The sequence below is a fragment of the Heliangelus exortis genome, chromosome 27, assembly GCF_036169615.1.
Source record: "Heliangelus exortis chromosome 27, bHelExo1.hap1, whole genome shotgun sequence".
NCBI classification, from domain to species: domain Eukaryota; kingdom Metazoa; phylum Chordata; class Aves; order Apodiformes; family Trochilidae; genus Heliangelus; species Heliangelus exortis.
Genome location: NC_092448.1, coordinates 2,793,157 through 2,809,016, shown reverse-complemented (window position 1 = coordinate 2,809,016; position 15,860 = coordinate 2,793,157). Strand labels below are relative to the sequence as shown.

General features: G+C 52.6%; 2 protein-coding genes across 2 annotated transcripts; one reads left to right on the top strand and one right to left on the bottom strand.

Moving 5' to 3' along the window:
• Positions 1 to 1,649: 1,649 nt before the first annotated feature.
• LOC139787687 (protein MRP-126-like) lies at positions 1,650 to 3,655 on the top strand. The gene is made up of 3 exons (XM_071726958.1): positions 1,650 to 1,755; positions 2,300 to 2,458; positions 3,322 to 3,655. Exons 1-3 carry the CDS (start codon positions 1,747 to 1,749, stop codon positions 3,511 to 3,513), a joined length of 360 nt encoding a protein of 119 aa, XP_071583059.1. The 5' UTR covers positions 1,650 to 1,746; the 3' UTR covers positions 3,514 to 3,655.
• A 9,630-nt stretch (positions 3,656 to 13,285) lies between these two features.
• On the bottom strand, positions 13,286 to 14,310 carry LOC139787707 (loricrin-like). The gene is made up of 2 exons (XM_071726993.1): positions 14,215 to 14,310; positions 13,286 to 13,875 (listed from the first exon to the last, which is right to left on the bottom strand). Exon 2 carries the CDS (start codon positions 13,854 to 13,856, stop codon positions 13,527 to 13,529), a length of 330 nt encoding a protein of 109 aa, XP_071583094.1. The 5' UTR covers positions 13,857 to 13,875; positions 14,215 to 14,310; the 3' UTR covers positions 13,286 to 13,526.
• Between the last annotated feature and the right edge of the window lie 1,550 nt (positions 14,311 to 15,860).

Below are 15,860 nucleotides of genomic sequence, written 5' to 3'. Positions count from 1 at the left end.
AACCTGGAGAAGAGAAGGTTCTGGGGAGACCTTAGAGCACCTTCCAGTGCCTGAAGGGATCCAGGAAAGCTGGGAAGGGGCTTGGGACAAGGGCCTGGAGGGATGGGATGAGAGGGAATGGCTTTGAACTGGAAGAGGGGAGATGGAGAGGAGATCTTGGGGAGAGAGAAATTCTTTGGGGTGAGGGTGCTGAGCCCCAGGTCACCCCCAGAAGCTGTGGCTGCCCCATCCCTGGCAGTGTTGGAGGTTGGATGGGGCTTGGAGCCCCCTGGGCTGGGGGGAAGGGTCCCTGCTCACCTCAGTCTCATCCCTGCTGCCTGGTGGGCATATCCACCATCCTTCTTTGAAGATCCCTGGCCCATCCCACATTTTGCAACTCATCCTTACCTTTCCCTACCTCTGGGACCTCATAAAATGATCTGAAATCTGGTTTCCTGAAATTGCTCCAAAATTCTGCAACCCAGCACCCCAACACCCAGTTGTGAAACACCCCCAGCCCTTCTCCAGCTCTTCCGTGCTTCAAAGCAAACGTTGTGAAACCCAAGGAGGGTTGGGGTGGTCCAGGTGGCCACTGTGTGGGGACCTGGGTTGTGTCTCCCAGCAGGTCCCCGCACAGTGCTGCCCCTCAGCACCTCATCTGGAGCTCCTGGAGCTCTTGCCCCAGGGCTGCCCATGGCCTCGTTCGCCTTCACTTTTTGTCTGGAATTAATGTCACTTTTGGCAGGTTGAACAAAGCCCCACAGGAGGCAGCTGAGTCAACAGGCAGAACCTTTTAATGAAGAAGCACTGGAAAATCTCGTTTTGTTCCTCATCTTGGCAGCTTCCATCCCAAGTGCCTTCCTCTGTGGCACTGAGAAACAAAAGCAAAATAAAGAAGCCACAAAGTGACAACCAAGAAATCATCCTAAGAAGTAAAAAGCCACTTTTCAGCCACACCTGCTCTCAACTCAGAGCACACCTCAGGGAGAGAGAAACCACCCTTGGCCCAGGCTGTCACTCACCCCAGGAGATGAAATGAAGTTCATCAAACCCTGCCAAGGCTGGGAACCCACCCCAGATTATTTGGCTTTCATTAAGATGGTCCCTTAGCACTGTCCCTGTGTCACACAAGCCACGCTGGCAGTGAAAGAGTTGGACAATGGGATGCCCTTGGGTGCCCAGGACCCATCAGGTCTGGAGGATGGAGATGCTGCAGGGCCAAGTGGTGCTGGTTTGTTGGAGAAGTGGAGGTGTTTGGAGCACCCTGGTCTACTGGGGGGTGTCCTTGTCCCTGCTGGAGGTTGAACTGCATGGAGCTTTAAGGTCCCTTCCAAACCAAACCATTCCATGATTCTGTGATGCTCCAGGTCACCTTGTGCCATGATGGGAAACCACTCTGGAGGAGAGTAAAGCTGGAAAAAGGTGAGAGGAATGGACTTGTGGTGGGGAAGGATGGAGAATGAATGGAGATGAATGATGGGAAGCTGTTGCCCCAAGAGCCAGGTGGAGGGGTGAAGGGCCACTCCTTGCCACCCACCCAGAGTATGTGCCAAAAGCCACGGGAAAAGCCCCAGAGCCCCCTTTTTAAGGAACTACCTTGGAGCCTTAAGCAACACACAAGTGTGTCACGAAGATGGGCTGGAATTGGGTGAAACAGAGGCATTTCACAACCAGTGGAGTGGGGCAGGGGGGTGGACAAGCTATAAGAGGCCCCCCACTCGGGAGCAGCCCCACTCCAGCCTGAGGAGATCTCACTGCTTCACCAAGATGAGCAAGGCAAGTCCAGTAGCACCTCGGGTATTCAAGGTCTTCCCCTTCTTTTCCAGGTGCTGGTTGGACCATCCCGAGGTTCAAGGAGCTGCAGGGAACCTCTGCTCAGGTGCTGGCAGGGGGTAACCATCTCCAGTCCAACCCATGGGTGGAAGAGTCTCATCTGGAAGAGGTTTCCTACAGCACAACCTGACCACCAAAGAGGCTCCTAAATATTGGATCTCACACTCTTCATCTCCACAGAGGTTTCTCCTTCTGGGAGTCTTGCTCCTCCACCAGTGCCTGAATGACAGAGGGCACTTTTTTCCTTTTTTTCTTTAAAAATCCCAGATCTCAGCTCTTATTGCACATCCCAGAGTAGGAGCAGACAAAGTCTTCAACCCTCCTTCAGGCTCCTTTGAGATGGAGAAAGAGAACAGCAGATAAAAGAAAGGAGAGAAGAAATAGTTCAAACAACTCAAATTTATCCCCATAAAAAGAACAAAACCAGGCTGTGGGAAGCCATCAACCTTCCCTGAGGTGGCTCCTAACATTATCATTTCTCTTCCAGACCTCCCAGACCCAGGAACCTCTCTCTGACCTTGAGAAGGCCATGAATGTCATCATTGATGTCTTCCACCAGTATTCAAGAAGGGAGGGGGACAGGGACACCCTGACCAAGAAGGAGCTGAAGCTCTTGATTGAGAAGCAGCTCGTGAACTACCTGAAGGTGAGTGGAGCCAAAGCAGGGGGAGGGACCTGGGCTGGATCCCACTGCCTGAACATCTCCAGGATTTGGATTCACCCCCTTCCCACTCTGCTCTCCTGCCTGGACTGTCCCTGGCCAACTGCTACTTTCCAAACATCTTCCAGAAAGATGGATGAAGGGAGCCCACACCCCTCTGGGGGAACCTCCAGCCAGATATTTACCTTCATCACTTTATCTACAGAATTCAGGAGCACATAAACCAAGAGCTCCTTCACCATCCAGGAGCAACGAGAGCAGAAATTTCAAGCCAAAACCCCCTAATTTTTTTTTTTTTTTTGGTAACTCATTTTGTTAAAGCAGGAGGTGAAGTGTTTCTAATCCAACAGGTTCAAGGAGAGCTCTGTGGCTGCCACCACCTTGGGGTCTTCAGCAGTCCCCACAGCTCAGTGCTGGCTTTCTGGTGGCACCTGACTCCCTGCTGTCCCCAGAGCAGTGGGTGATGATGGCACCAGGATGGAACAGCTCATACCCCAGGATGTTTGGGATCTGGCACCTGGGAAGGTCCCAGCCAGGTCAAGGATTGAGCTATGACCCAGGGGACTTTGCCCTCACAAAAATATTAGGGAAAAAAATATTAGGAAATAAAAATATTAGGAAATAAAAATATTAGGAAATAAAAATATTAGGAAATATTTTTTTCACTGAGAGGGTTGTCAGGCATTGAATGGCCCAGGACAATGGTGGAATCACCACCCCTGGAGGCATTTAAAAGGCATCTGGAGCTTAAGGACAGGGTTTAGTAGTTGACTATGGTTGGATTGGATGAGCTTGGAGGTCTCTCCCAAGCCAAACATTCTGTGATTCTGGTGTCCCCCTCTTTGCAGAACGTGAAGAACAAGGCCACCATTGATGAAATCATGAAGGACCTGGACATCAACAAGGATGCTCAGATCAGCTTCTGTGAGGTGATGCTGCTGATCACCCGGGTGACCATTGCCACCCATGAACACCTCCATGATATTGAAGACCACCAGCACAAACACCATCACCACCACCAGCAGCAGCAGCACCACTGAGCCAGACTGCAGCCCCTGGCCAAAGGCACCCACAAAATGCTCACAGCCCCTGGTTTCTCCCTTCCACCCCTCTCCCCACCTCCCTCCTTCCATCCTTCATGGTTTTGCTGCCAAATAAAGTTTGCCCTGAGGCTGCTCAAGATCTTCTATGTGTCTGTGGGGTTTTTTTCTCTGGGTCAGTCCTGCACTTTGCTCTCTCCCAGTGGGGTTTTAAACCAGGCAAATCCACCTTGGAACCAGGCTGCAGGTTCTCAGGGGTTGGGAGGGCACCCAGGGTGAGCAGGGCTCATCCTAAGGGTGCTCACAGTGTGGGTCTTTACATTCCCAAAATGTAAAAAAAAAAAAAAAAAAAACAAAAACCTGAGAACCCTCTGCATGTCTCCTGGGACTGAGCTGGGGTGGGAGGCAAGACCTGGAAGGAAGGGTGGGGGTGGATGAGCACCCAGTTGGGGATTGCACCCATTTTAGGGCATTTTTGTTGTGCCCAGGGGGGTGGTTGTGTCTAATTTTACTGCAGCAAGGTCCAGATGTTGGGTTCTGTGTGAAGAAGCACCAAGAACAACCCCAACCCCTCACACCAGGAGCACCCTGAGGTTGCACCAAGGAGGTTCCACCATCAGGAGAAGCTTTCCAGAGGGAGAGGGGCTGGAAATGCCCACGACCCCACCGTGATCAGAGCCTGGCTCCTGATTTGCAGGTGCTTTTTAGAGAGGGGAGGGGAAAAAAAGGAAGAGTTGTGATTTCCTAAGGGTGAGGCAAAGCCCTGAAATCGCTCTGCTCGGTGAAGGAACCTGCCAGGAGCTTCCCCAAAACAGCAGCACTGAAGCAACCCCCCCTTTTCCTCCCAGTTAACACAAGACCACCACAAGTTTGCTTCACTGCTGCTGCCCAGGTTGCTTCAGTTTCCTTTGGAGGCTGTTTTGACATCTGCAGCATCAGGGACCTCCTTGTAAGGTACAAATCTGCTGCAGGGACCTGAGGCCACTCAGCTGAGCCTGCAGAGGGTGGCAGGTCCCTTCTGGAGCCAGATCCTGCACCCAGCACTCAATCCTACACCCCAAAATAGGATGCACCCCCCATCCTACAACACTTCAGGGTCTTGGGAGCAGGTAGGAGTCCCACACCCAAGGGGCTGTGGAGTGGGGATGGTTCATTGCCACCACCCTGCCAGGGCATCACCTCCAAGTACCTTGTCCCCAAGGGTGGCCCATAGGGACATGCCCAGCTTTCAGGACAAAGGTGATTTGGTTCCCATTTGCAGCAGATCAGCTTTCCAGGAGCTCAGCACCTCGCTGGTCTCCCTGCACAGGGGCCAAGTACACAAATCTGGGTGCTGGGTGCTGGGTGCTGGGGGGGGGCACCCACAGACCACCCTGCAGCCTTGTCCCACCACCCAGGCAGGAAGCAGCCTCCAAGCACTGATCCAACAGGATCCAACAGGATGTTTGCCAACACTCCCCAGGAACCCGGGGTGCAGGACTCCTCTGGTGTCACTCACCAGGGCTGATGGATCCATCATACCCAAGGTGGTGAGGACAGACCACACACCCCAAGCACAGCAGGACCAAGGCCACCAAGGCAGAGCTGTCAGCAAGTGGAGGTGATTGCTGGGTCCCAGAGTGCTCCCCAAAACCCCACACATCATAGAACCAGAGCATTACTTTAGCTGGAAAAGACCTTCCAGGTCACCCACCATGAACCCAGCACTGCCAAGGCCCCACTGCCCCAGGTCCCTCAGCATCCCCACAGCTTTCAGATCCCTCCAGGGATGGGGACTCCACCACCTCCCTGTGCAGCCTGGGACAACCCGTTGCAAGAAGAAATTTTTCCCAGTTTCCCACCTAAACCTCTCCTGGGCAACTTAAGGCCATTTCTTCTTGTCCCATCACTTGTTCCTTGGGACAAGAGTGACCCTCCTGGCTCCAACCTCCTCTTTGGCAGGAGAGGAGCCCCTCATCGTCCTTTCCTCCAGGCTGAACACCCCCAGGTCCCTCAGCTGCTCCTCACAAGTTCTCCAGACCCTTCTCCTTGTGCCCCAGACCCTTGCCCAGCTCCATCTCCCTTCTCTGGCCTCAGCCTTTCACCCCAGCAGACCCTGAAGCCCCCAAGCAGAAGAGCCACCAAAACCACCCAAGGAAGAAGGTGTTGGATTCAACCCCAACAACCTTTATCCAGGCTGATGGCCGAGCTGCTCCGGTGCCCTCGGGAGGGTCGTGATGGAATCTGGGTTCCTCCAGACCCCCCCTCCCCATCCTTCATTCTCAGGCTGGAAGCCAGGGCTCGACTTCTCCAAGGTGAGGACCGGGAATCCTGCGACAGGTCCCTGCTGCCACCTGGTGGCTTGGGATCCCTCCTTCGGGAAGGATCGATGTCCCTCCAGACACTGTCACCTCTGGCACCTGTGTCTCATGGGGAGGAGGAGAAGGGAGAAATCCTGCAGCTCCTCCGGGGTGCAGCTCACGTCAGCCGAAAAATGGAAAATGTAGAGAAAGGCTCAACCCTCCTCATTTCCCTGCTGGGGTGGGGGGGGTTGCACCCCAAATTCTTCTCCCCCGAGCTTGGCAATGTCACCAGTTTACATTTACACCCTGACAAAGGCCTCAGTCTGAAGGTGACCTTGCCAGCTCCTGGCTCTGCTGCCCTCCCCCCAAGGGCTTCTGGGGTGGAGAAAAAAAACAAAAAGGAAAACCTCCAGGGCTGAGTTTTACGGAGGACCCTGGGATGGGGTGAGGGCATCCAGCTGGGGCTGAGCTGAACCTCCCAGCTGAACCCCAGCCCCAGACTAAACCCAGACTGGTCTGGGTTGAAGGAACCTTGAAGATGACCCAGTCCCACCCCCCCTGCCATGGGCAGGGACCCCTCCCCACAGCCCAGGGGGCTCCAAGCCCCATCCAACCTCCAACATTTCCAGGGATGGGGCAGCCACAGCTTCCCTGGACACCCAATCCTGCCCCGTTCCCCTGCCCACCACAGCCCCTTCCACCCACTGCTGAGTCTCCTGCAGACCCCCCCAGCCCCCTCCACGTGGTGTCAGCAGCCCCATGGCCAACACGGGAAGGGTGACAACTTGGGGACATCGATGGCCTCTGCATGTCCCATTCCTTGGCAGCCCAGACAGACCAAGAGGAAGAAGCCATACTGGGGTAAAACTGGTGAGTCCTGGGGGTGTCATGGGCACGGGGGTGCCCAGAGCTCAGCAAAGCCACCCTGACACTGCCATGGATGGGGCCGTGTCACCGCGGGATGGCACCGTGGTGACAGAAGGCTCAGAGGGAGTAGCCAGAGGAAGGAATTGGCTCGGGGTGATTCAGAGCAATTTTCCTCCTAATTCCTCTCATTCCCTGGCTGGATGGGTGCTGGTGCAGCTGGCAGCAGAGGAGGGAGGAGTCCCATGGTTGGAGGTGCCATTGCCATGCTGGCAAAGTTTCTCTCTCCTTACTGACATCGTTGATTGGCCACATCTCAAAATTTAGTTTTCCAGATGAAGACCTGAAATCAAGGCAGCTTTCTGGATGTATTTTAAGGAGTAGAGATGCTTGAGTGTGAAGCATCTTGTGTTTAGTGAATCCAACCCAATCCCAGACAAGGAGAGGTTTTTCTGCTTGAAGAAAAAAGACTTTTTTTGCTATGCATTGGGCATGATTTCATTTTTTCCTAAAGAATTCTGTCCCATTCACTTTTGAGTGCCTCTGGTCTAGTAAGAGGCCTCAAGAATAGCTCTGGTCTTTGCTGTGGGCCTCAGCTTGCTTTTCGTTTACTTTCCCTAGGAAATGTTTTATTTTTCTACCTTTTTCTGCCTGCTTGGGGTGGTGGCCATCACACCACCCTGCCTGGCCACCCCTCCCCATCCCTTCTTCCTAGGGGGTCTTTCCCAGGCCTGGATGTGCCCCATCCCCATGGCAAAGTGTCTGCTGATATTACAAAAATATGGAGCAGCCAACATAAAGCTCAATCCCCTGGCACTTGGCCATCACCAGGACTCCAGCCCACGGGCAAACTCTCCTGAACATCCCTCAGGGGCATGGCCAGTGGGCAGTGGGCTCCCTGCTCGTGGGAGAGATGTTGTAGGGTGTTGGTTTCTCTGCAGGGTTTGTGCTAAGCAATGTGGCAAGGTTCTACTCCCCAAAATAATGTAAATTATTCACATAAATTAAATACAGTGCTGCTCTCTGTGCCTACTTGCCTGGCAAGCCCATCTCCAACCCTGACCTCTCCCAAAAGCTTCAGGGGACCCTAAAAGGGGAGAGCAGCCCCTGGGTTGCTCCGTGTGGCAGGCAGCCCTCTCTCCAGAGGGCTGGCAGTGACTTGCTGCCTCTCATCCCACTGTGCCAGGCTCAAATTTAGCTCTAGACCGTGGTCTGCATCTCATTTGCAACCCACTCCATTGTGCTGTGCTGGTGGTGTCACCAGTGGGGTGTGGGAGGCAGAAGTTGGCTCCAGGAACCCCTCCTCTCCCAAACACACCTCTGCCAAGCCAGCCCTGGGAAGGCTGATGCTGAGTGTGATCTCATCTGGCTTCATCCCCTATCTGGCAATCTTGGGAAGGTGCCTGAACCCTTAATGAAGGCTGGCACACCCTTCATAGCAGGGAATGTTCCACCCCCTCTCCAGGTGAGCAATCCTGGGGTCATTGACTTTGTTGGGACCACACAGGGAACCAAGCAGCTGAGAGCCAGGGGTCCCTGCATCCTTGTAGCATCCCTGCAGCAACCCCTCAGCATCTCCACATCAGGCCCTGCAGCAGAGATTTATAGGATGAGAGAATCCTAGAAAGGTTTGGGTTGGAAGGGAATGGAAAAATCACCCAACTCCCCTGCTTGGGCAGGGACACCTCCCACCCACCATCCCAGGTTGCTCAAGGCCCCATCCAACCTGGTTTTGAACACTTCCAGGGAGGAGGTGTCCACAGTTTCTCTGGGCAACCTGTTCCAAGTTGTCACCACCCTCACAGGAAAGAAATTTTTCCTCTTGTCTAACCTAAATCTCCCCTCTTCAAGTTTGACACTGTGCCCTGTGTCCTCTCACTACACACCTGTGTGAGAAGTCCTACCCCAGCTTTCTTGTAGACCCCTTTCAGGTGTTGGAAAGCCACTATCAGGTCACCCCAGAGCCTCCTCTTCTCCAGACTGAACAACCCCAATCCCTCAGCCTGTCTTTGTAGGGAAGATGCTCCAGCCCTCTGATTATTTTTATGGCTCTGATCTGGACACATTTCAGAAGCTCAATATCCTTTTATCCAGGGACTCCAGAACTGGACACACTCCTCCAGGTGGGGTCTCACAAGAGCAGAGGAGCAGAGCATCCCCACATCATCCCCTCAGGATCCCCACACTATCTCCACATCATCTCTGCAGCATCTCCCCAGCTCCTGCATCTCTTCCCCTGGAGCTCTGCCTTGGGTTGACGTTCTTCATCATGGCTGAAGTGCAGCCTGGGCCCCAGGCCATGCTGCTGGGAGAGGTGGTGGCTGTCCCTGTCCCATCCAGGGTGTGTAATAAGTGACTTTCCCACAGGAGGGAGCTCCTCATGCCCTTGGCCATGGCCAGCTGGGGCTGGTGTCACCGGCTGTCCCCACGTTGCTGTCAGAGCAGCTTGCTGCTCCTTCTGCTTCCCAAGCTCTGCTGCTGTTTCCTGAGCAGGTGTCAATGTGAATTTTATGCTGCAAGAGGGGAGGTTGAGAGGAGACCTGAGGAAGAAATTCTTTGGGGTGAGAGTGCTGAGCTCCAGGTTGCCCCCAGAAGCTGTGGCTGCCCCATCCCTGGAAATGTTGGAGGTTGGATGGAGCTTGGAGCACCCTGGACTGGTGGGAGGGGTCCCTGCCCATGGCCAGGGTGGGACTGGGTGAACTTTAAGGTCCTTCTAACCCAAACCAGCCTGGGGCTCTCTGAATGAAGCCTGGGCTCAGTGACAACCCAAGAAGTCACGCAGGACAGTCCCACAGATAAGATTAAAACCACCTTTTCTGCAGGAAAATTTTCTTGTCTAGGATGTTTTCCAGCGTTGCAAAGCCCCACAAATCCAAAAACCACTTTGGGAAAAAAAAAACCAAAAAAACCCAACCCAAACCCCAAACCAAAAACCTTTTTGGGTGAAGCTAAATGTGAACTTTCCTCTACGAAGAGAACCTTTGGAGAATCTTTTTGGGTGAAATCCATCCCTCCCCACTCGGGTCCCTGAGCAACGCCCGCAGAGAGAGGAGCTGACCTACATACACCTTTCCCAGGTGTTCTGGTAAACATCCTCCCTGGTGAAGGCTGCTGAGGGAGGCTCCCTGGGAAGCAGAGCAATGTGGAGAAGCAACCAGAGAACAGGAATGACCGGAAGAAATCCTCACCCTCCACCCACCCCCTCGACACCCTGCCAGGAGCTTGCCCAGAGCTGCTCCCATCCCGGTTGATGCAGGAGAACGGGGTGAGTCTCTGCTCTTTCTTTTTGTGTTTTCTGGTGGTTTTTTTCTTTTTTCTTTTTTTTTTTTTTTGGTATAGTTATTTGTCATTGAAATGAACTTTTATGTTTTGCAGGCTCATTTTGCAACCGGTTCTTCCCAGCAGGGACTAAAGACACAAAGCCTGGGGTGAGCTGCCCAGCCCCGAGCACTGCGGGTGTGGGGAAACAGCCCTTACCAGCACTTTCCTCCTCTGCAAGAGCTGATTCATTCAACCAGACAAGTGCCTGAGATGGCTACAGGGAGCTTGGTCTTTTTAATTTAAAGAGGGAGTGGGGAAAGTGGAGAAATTAAGTGAGTTGAGGTGCAAGTGGGCAGCCCTGCTTCCAGCATCTACCGAGGGGATGTTTCTTTTTTTCCCTGGCAAAGAGATTTAGAAAGGCTGAAGCTGAACTGAACATGTTTTGAGTTTTCCTGGGTTTTTTTGGAAGGGGTTTCCTGACCCCTGCCACCTTGCTGTGTCCTCAACTTTTGCTTCTCTCCAGGGTTGGAGACATGTCCAAGCTCATTAAAGCCATCACTGATATGATGGAGAGTTACCAGGGCAGTGCCAGGAAGGGGAAGAAATCAGAGCCATTCAGTAGGAGCGAGTTCAAGAAGCTGATCCAGCAGGAATTTGCTCCTGTCAAGGTAACTGGTTGGGTTTGAGGGTGCAAAAGTGGAAGGGGAAAGGGTTGGGGTGATATTTAGGGGTCCTGCAACACCCACCACTTGCACCAAGGGGATCTGGTCTCTGCTTCATCACCTTGCCCCTTCTGATGGGCTCTTCTCCTCTCAGAGGTCGCCCACCAGCAAGTACAGGTACATCCCCAACCTGCCAGATTCAGACACAGAGCCCATGAACAAGAAGAAGAAGGGCTCTGACAGACCCTGTGTCTACTGATGGGTGGCTGCCACGGCTCCTGGGGCACAGGGACAAGGAGGTAAGAGAGAGCTCAGCCCCAGGAGAAGCTCCTGGACAACATTTGAGGTGTCTCAAGGCAAAGACAAACCTTTTAGCAGGGTCTGTAATGACAGGACAAGGGGTGATGGTTGGAAACGGAAAGAGGGGAGGTTCAGACTGGATATTAGGAAGTAATTTTTTATGCTGAGGGAGACACTGGCCCAGGTTGCCCAGGGAGGTGGTAGATGCCCCATCCCTGGAAACATTCAAGGTGAGGTTGGACTGGGCTCTGATCCAGTGGAAGGTGTCCCTGCTCACTGCTGGGGGGTTGGACTGGGTGGGCTTTGAAGGTGCTTTCCAACCTGAAGCAGTCTGTGATCCTGTGTCTGGCCTGTGTACAATATCTTTCATATATCTCATAACCTATGGACAAACTGGATGAAAAATACCAGCCCCTTGAATTGCAGAAGCCAAATCCAATTTATTGATTGTGTGAATGGCATTTCTACTGACCAAAAGGTATTGCCCAAACAGAGGGTAGTACACGGTTCCCTTTGTCTGTTTTTCCTTCGTGGTTCTCCCAGCAAGCTAAATTCATCAGGGAGGATGAGAAGGAGCCAGGGGATGAGTATTTAATCAGGATTTAATAAGTATATAATTAGCTCAAATAATTCCAGTAAAATTACACAGGCTTACAGGGTGAAGCAGAGGTACCTCAGGTGATGGTGGGGAGGGGACACCAACCTCAGCTGAGCTTTGGAGTGGTCCCAGGTGCAACCCCTACCATGGGTTTCCTTCCTTCTCCTTTAGGATCCCTGAATTGCCCCCCGGGTGAAGGACAGAGGCTCCAGCACCGTGTGGGCACAGGGTGATCACCCTTGGGGCTTTCAGCTCTTCTGGTGCCTGGGGAGATGTGAAGACCTTGCCCTTCTCCACGGATTACCTCCATGAGGCAAAAATAACCCTGGGTCTCTTGTTTTGTCCCAATGTCTCTTTGGGGTGTTTTGTGGCTCTTTTGGGCTGCGAGGTGGTGGGTGTGTGTGGGTGTGTGTGTGTGGGGTGGATTTGCTGTTTTCTTTTCAGAAACCCAAGGGCAGAGCAGCAGCTGAGAGCTTGACCCCTTCCTCCCTCAGCTCCTTTTGGTTTTAATTGGTAGAAAGTGAAAAAAAATCACCAGGCAATAGGGCTGGAAGGAGCCGTGCAATTAGTTGACTCAGGCTGCAGAGCAATAATGAAGAAAGAGTGGCAATTTCCCAGGGAAAATTAAAGGTCTGTGCTTGGGAATTCATCTCCAGCTCGGCTGAAGTCAACAGCAAAATTCCCACGGGGTTGGCAGGAGGAAGAGGGTCAAAAAAAGTACCTCAACATTTATAAGGATGTTTCAATCTAATAAAGGCATTCTGGCTTTCTTTTCCATGAAAAAAAAAAAAAAAAATCCAAACCCAGTCCTCATTTTTTATTTTTTATTCTTTTATGGAAAGCTTTTAGCTGTGTCTTTGTGTAACCAACCTACACAAAGAAATATCACTGACAGTGGATGGGCAGAGGATGAGAAACCAGACCATCTTTCCTCAGCTGTTCTCAGTTAAAACATTGGTTCTGATACACAAACCAATCAAACATGGCTGCTTTGATAGCAAGGAGGGGATGATAGGAACTCCTGGAAAAAAATATTGTGGGTAATTATTGTATGATATATATGGAATATTTAAATCCCCAACTGCAAGTTTTTGGGAAGTCAAGGGAAGATGTGGACTTTCTGACCAGGATTCACTTTGTGGTCACTTTACTACATGGATGGATATTTTCTGCAGTATTTAATTGCCCTCCAGTTAATGAGGATCTGTGAGGATCTGGTCCTTTAGCTGTTACCTGCCTGGATGGATTAAACATCAGCTGCAGTCTGTGATGTTACTGCATCTTAAACACCCCAAAAATAATTTTTTTTCAGGCTTATTTTTCTCCTTCTTACATAAATGGTTGTAATACCATAAGAAAAAAAAAAAAGCAATAAAAACTGTACAACATGATGTCTGCCCAATTTTCATGAGCCACTGGTGATCACCAGCAGCCTCCCTTGGGTGGGAGGTTGCTCAAAACTGGGTCGAAAAAGCTTTTGTGGTGGGGAAGGCCCAAGAGGATGGGGTAGGAATGCAAAGTCCTGGGGTTCCCCTGGGTGTAGGGCCCATGCTGTGGGGTGGAGAGGTGTTTCTATGTTTTCCCCATCACTTGGGACCTGTTGGTCATGGTTGATGGAGGAGAGGGCATGATCCTCAGGAATGATCCTCACCAATGGTGGTTGGGCACTGGAGCATCACAAGGGCTCAGGAAGGAACCAGCCCTGCACAAAAAGCAGGAGCATGTTGGTTAATCCAGCTGGACCCCAATGATGTGCATGGAAAAACGAGGCTGAGGAGCATAAAGAAACGTCAAGACAAGAGAAGTCTGGAGAAATTAATGCTTTATTGTCTTATGGGCACCCGGTGGGGCCAAAGCCCAGCCTGGAGCATCAGGCAGCAGCAGCAGGGAAGCCCAAGTGATGTCCCTTGCCCAGGGAGTGACAGACCCAGAGGGCAGAGCTGAGGGTTTGCAGGTGGGCAGCTCCGGGGCTCGCAAAGCTTTGGGGAGGTTGGAGGGAGCTGGGGGACGCGTGGTCTTTGGTGCCGAGGGGTGGGGGACACCCCATCACTTCATCTTCTGCGAGGGGATCTGCTGGATCTGCTGCTGCTGCTGCTGGCTTTGCATTTGTGGCTTCCCATGGCAGCCACCACCTCCGGAGCTGTGACAGCCACCGCCGCTGCTGCCGGAGCTGTGACAGCCACCACCACCAGAGCTGTGGCAGCCACCGCCACCACCAGAGCTGTGGCAGCCACCACCACCTCCGGAGCTGTGGCAGCCACCACCGCCACCAGAGCTGTGGCAGCCACCCCCCCCGGAGCTGTGACAGCCACCGCTGCTCTGGCGGGTGCTCCGTTCCTGCTGGTGGCAGTGGTCCTTCTCCTGACGGGAACACATCGTGGTTTTTTGGGGTGATCTGTGGGAAGAGAAGAGCTGTCAGAGACTCCTGCGTGTCCCAGTACTCCGTCCATCCATCCATCCATCCATCCATCCATCCATCCATCCATCCATCCGTCCCTGTTCCGGTCCCATTTGCAATTCCACCCAGGTCCCAGGAGAACCCTGGCTGTGGAGCAGAGCCCCATGTCCTCCAAGGGAGGGTTTCCCCAGTTGAGTAGAACACCACAAGATGGCTCAGCCATGAGGAAGGGCTTCCTTCTCCTCCCTCCACTCATCCCACCACCCTACGAACATCCCCGTGCTCCTCGTCCCTTGCCGGCAGCCCCGTCCCCAAGGAAGCAAGATCCAGACTCACCCGAGCTTGAGAGGGATACAAGAGGAGGGAATGAAGATCCTTGGGACCGGAGCAGTTTTATAGAGATCTCAGATCCCTTTCCCCGGAAATGAGCCAACTCTCTGTCATAGCAATCTATTAATTTAATACCCAATCCCCATCAAACCGCCCTCTGTTTACATTGCTGGCCTGACTCACTCGTGATGGGTATCATTCCTTTTTTATCTGTTTCCTGTGCCACATAAGTATCTAATTGCCAGCCTCACCTGTCCTTAATAGAAAAACCCGTGGGTGCCTGGGCTTTCCAAAGGCTTACCTCTCTGGGACTTGTTTTGTTCAATTAAATCCAGGCATAATTATAGCCCCATCCCATCAAGCTCCACTCAGAGAGTCTAATCCCTGCTATTCAGCTCTCACCAGATGAAGCCAGAAATAATTCAGGCAAAAAGGAATGGAAAGTTGCTCTCCCCTCCCTTAGATGCTTTGTCCGAAAGAGACACCAAGGGAGCAGCCAATGGGCTGAGGACAAATCCTCCTGGGCTTCCTCTAGAGTTGGGGCTCAGGGGTTTTCTAGCTCCCCTCCTTTACTTAAGGGTGTGAATTTCCCCCAAAAGACAGATGAGCATCTAGAAGACAGTCCTGGGGATGGCCATTCCCAGCCTCTCAATGACAAAGATCAGGAAACCAAGACTGAGGAATTAAAAGAGCCAACTGGTGCTTCACTGGTGTCTTCTGGAGCCAGAGATCTGGAGATGACCCTTCTGCACAGCCTCGTCCTGGTTAAAAAGTTGCCTGGAACCTCATCACCCCACCAAGCGCATTGACCTCGAAAGGTCCCAGATCCTTATTGGCAAGATAAAGGCAAGAAAAAGTCTGAGAGACAGAAACATGACATGGGGAGCCTTGCAGACATGAAGATCCACCTTGCTGCCAAGGAGAAATGTTTTGGCAGGTCCCTGAGGGAGGAGGGGATGTCTTTGAGCTGAAAGCCACTGGCTGTCCCCAAACACTTTTCAGTTTGTTATGCTCAGCACTGAACGTGAGCTCCATCCTGCTTCTCCTGGGAGCTTTTGGGTGGCTCCTGTCCTGCTTCATGGACAAAAACTCATGGGGAAGGGGTTGAGCTGGCCCTGGAGGTCCCCATGTCCTGCACTGGACCCAACGAGTAGAGGGGAATGTGGTGACCAGGGGATGAATCCTCCTCCAGCATATCCAGAATGTTGGCTGGGTGAACTCTCTCCATCCCGAGCCTCCCACCTGGTGGTGATGGGTGCCAGCCAGGGGGAGGATTGCAAAGCTCTCCTCCATCCTCACACACCTGTGGCTCACCCAGCCCCAGGTGCATCAGGCATTTACTGCACTGCCTGCTGCTGATGTCACAGCATTTCAGACAGAAACCAGTGGCTGCAATTCTAATGAGTGGTGGAACTGGGCAGGCACCCACTGAGAGCCGTGGGTGCTGCAGGCAAAATCCACATGGCTGCTGGAGCAAATGAGTGTGTGTGCACCCAAGGGGCTGAGAGCAATGCCCACGGGGCTTCTTGCTGCTGCTTTGTGCATCCTTCCCACCACCCAAAATAGAGACGGGTGACAAAAGTCTCAAACACAAATTCACTTGTGCCATTTGGTTTTGTCTTTGCCAGAGAATATCAGTAACAGTTGTTTCT